This window comes from Octodon degus, unplaced genomic scaffold (genome assembly GCF_000260255.1).
Source record: "Octodon degus isolate 3935 unplaced genomic scaffold, OctDeg1.0 scaffold00018, whole genome shotgun sequence".
Lineage (NCBI taxonomy): Eukaryota > Metazoa > Chordata > Mammalia > Rodentia > Octodontidae > Octodon > Octodon degus.
The window spans coordinates 820,959-824,240 of NW_004524594.1; the positions used below are offsets into that span (position 1 = coordinate 820,959).

Consider the following 3,282-nt stretch of genomic DNA (forward strand, 5'->3'; position numbering starts at 1 on the left):
CTCTCCTCTCTCCTCTCCTCTCTCCTCTCCTCTCTTCTCTCCTCTCTTCTCTCTCCTCTCTCCTCTTTCCTCTCTCCTCTCCTGTCTCTCAGAATTTATTTGAAGAAAAAGAGCTTCTCTTGGGCAGAAGGGAGCCCAGAAAGTGGGTTGCCCACCAACCCCATTTTTCAAGGGTGTTTATTGAGTAAGGCCATCCAGGTTAGGTATCCTTAAGTAAGACAAAACTATGGTTAACCAATAAGATTACAAGTATAGTTGCTAGGTAATGTTGATTAAATGGGGGTGAAATGTCCCCTTAGGTTCTTGAGAGTGGCAGAGGCAAGAGTGAAGATTTTAAAATAGTGTTACAGTTTGTTGTAACAGGACTGTGGGAATTTGTGGGCTTCACAGTAGTTGAAGTTGGTGAGGGAATCCAACTTGGATCAGTAGCAGTACATTAGATAATTTACGGGGCCGAGGAGATGGCTCAGTAGAATAAGCACTTGCCTGGCAATCCCCTGAATTGACCTGAATTCAATACCCGGTTACCCTCCCCCACAAAAAAAAAAATTTAGGGGAAAAACCCTAGGGTCATGGCAGCATGATTTATATTATGTATATTATTGTTGTTATTATTATTAATCATGTTTAGCAGTTGAAGGGGCAGAGTTTATTTTGGCTGTAACTCAAGAGCACGAGGGTTGTGTTGCAATAGCCACATCAAAGGCCATTTTTTAGTTAGCTCCTAGTATATAGGCTTGATAATCTGCTGGTTTTGTTGTAGCAGCTACTGGAAAAAAAGTTTCTCTGTCTTTGGCTGCTCAAAGGAGTCCTGAATTTATCTTTAGTCAGTTTTGTAGTCATTTTATGATATAAGTTTTGTTAACTGTACTTAAATATTATTAAAACTTGTTCTTGCTTTGAGAGCAAAGTCTTGTAAATTCCTCTGAGAATTCTCATACTAGACAAGGAATAAGTAATGCTGTCAGTTTCTTAGTTAAAACCAGAGTACCCTCATCCGAATGGTGATTGTGGCATCCATGGAGAGAGTAATCATGTTGAGTGAGGACAGGAAACCAGTACACTGAATAGTACCACTACTGAATAAAGTTTAAAAAGAAAATCTTTTTTTTTTTTTTTTTTTTTTCAGAAATTAGTTGAAATCTTTAAAGAAATCTCCTTCTGGAGTGTAGTAAGGATATATAATGAAAGTCTCATTTTATCTCATGCAGCTCAAAGAAGATGAACGGCACCCTGGACCACCCAGACCAACCGGATCTTGATGCTATCAAGATGTTTGTGGGCCAGGTTCCTAGAACCTGGTCTGAGAAGGACTTGAGGGAACTCTTTGAACAGTATGGTGCTGTCTATGAAATCAATGTCTTAAGGGATAGGAGCCAAAACCCTCCTCAGAGCAAAGGTGAGGCCTTTGGGTTTGTAACAGGGTTGAAGGGAATTACTAGGTTTTACATGTCATTTCTGCCTTGCGCACCCTGTCCCTGTTGTCAGGGTGCTTCTGCAGTTGTGTAGGGAAAAACATCTGTCCTTTTATAGGAGCTGTATTTTCCACCGGCTTGAAAATTAAAAATCAAGGTGGTATCATGAGGATAACTTGTAAATTGGATCTGTGCAGTCCTTTGTGAGAGCTCCAAGTTCCAGAAATAGATCCATGGGAGTGTCCCCACTGGTCTTGGAATAGACCAAAATATGACTGTTAACCAGGCTGGGTTGCAAGCAAAGGGGAAAACGACTGGGGGCTGTGTTGCAGAGCCCACATGGGACACGGTACCCTTTCAGGAGGGACTTACCTTAGGCAGCTGGTTTGCTGTAGCCTGCACAGTGCGCAGGAAAGGGAAGGCTAAGCTGCTTCCAGAAATAGCAGCAGAGTGGACGTTCTATAGGACTGGTGGCAGATCTGCATGTGCTCTCAGATAACTCTCGTTTTTCAGGGAACAATTTTAAGAGAAACTTGCCGTGAAAGCTGTTCCTGTGTGCAAGTGTGAACAAGCATGGTTGTCATGTTTGAAACCAGTTTAGGATCTAGAAGCAGAGGAATTATTTTATCTTTCTGGTATGCATAATCAAAGATACAAAGTGTTGTTTTCAAAGTACTGGCTTGATTTTGTATAATCTGTTTATTTTAGGGTGCTGTTTTGTTACATTTTACACTCGTAAAGCTGCATTAGAAGCACAGAATGCTCTTCACAACATGAAAGTCCTCCCTGGGGTAAGAATTCTCTGAGGGAACAGAACTGCAGTGGTTGTGATGCATGGACTGTATTGGGCCTGAGTTCAATCCCCGGTTCTGGGGGAAAAAATAAAAAAAGATCAGCAAGCAAACTAAGAAGAAATCTCCAAGCACCTGCTTAGGCTAGGGGTTCAGTCCTCAGCACCACATGCCACATCAGCCCCGCCCCTGGGTGCACTGAGCCATCACCAAGACCAGCCACTGAGGCCAGGCATGGTAGCACACACCTATAATCCTTACAATACAATTATCAAGTATTGGGCACACACTGGAAATCGGTCTTGGGGAGATGGAGCCACCACAGGGGTTGCTAGAAAGGAGGAAATAAAAATAGGGGCTGAGAGCCAGCAAGATAGCTCAGCAGCACAGCACCTGCCACCATGGCAAGCGCAGGGTCCTGGTTCAATTCCCAGTACCAAGAAACATAAAAGAATGTGAACTGAAAACAGTTCTTACCTTGCCAAGAGTTTTGGCTTCTTGATTCATTCTAGCTGTTATGTTTTGTGGGAAAAGTTCATGAGGCAGACATGAGATCTCCTAGGGTTTTAGTTGAGTATCTCTTCGATAGTCTTCATTTCTGATTTGAATGCTATCCATGTATGTGAAGGTAATGTTTGTGGTTGTTCATTTTTTCAGATGCATCATCCTATACAGATGAAACCTGCTGACAGCGAGAAGAACAATGGTAAGCAGACGGATAATACCTTCCCCTCAGAAGATTATTTCTCCTCCTCCTCCTCCTCCTCCTGTTCCTCTTCCTCCTCCTCCCTCTTCCTCTTCCTCTTCCCCTTTCCTTCCTCTTCTTCATTGTTATGTATTTGGTATGGGGTTCTCACTATGCAGTTCACACCATAGTGATCCTCCTGTTTTCAGCCTCCCCAGAGCTGGGATTATAGGTGTGTGCTACCATGCCTGGCCTCAGTGGCTGGTCTTGGTGATGGCTCAGTGCACCAGGGGCGGAGCCGGTGTGGCATGTGATGCTGAGGACTGAACCCCTAGCCTAAGCAGGCGCTTGGAGATTTCTTCTTAGTTTGCTTGCTTATGCAACCCCCCCC

At 43.6% G+C, this 3,282-nt stretch overlaps 1 protein-coding gene across 10 annotated transcripts in view; it reads left to right on the forward strand.

Annotated features, from left to right (window-relative positions):
• Positions 1 to 3,282, forward strand: part of Celf1 (CUGBP Elav-like family member 1) — a 91,844-nt gene that overhangs the window by 68,654 nt on the left and 19,908 nt on the right. For all 10 annotated transcript variants that reach the window (XM_023710852.1, XM_023710846.1, XM_004626964.3 and 7 more), the window contains 3 exons: positions 1,212 to 1,399; positions 2,124 to 2,206; positions 2,864 to 2,912. In XM_023710852.1, the coding sequence (XP_023566620.1) occupies positions 1,222 to 1,399; positions 2,124 to 2,206; positions 2,864 to 2,912 (310 nt within the window). In that variant the 5' untranslated portion in view covers positions 1,212 to 1,221. The remainder of the gene's footprint in view (positions 1 to 1,211; positions 1,400 to 2,123; positions 2,207 to 2,863; positions 2,913 to 3,282) is intronic.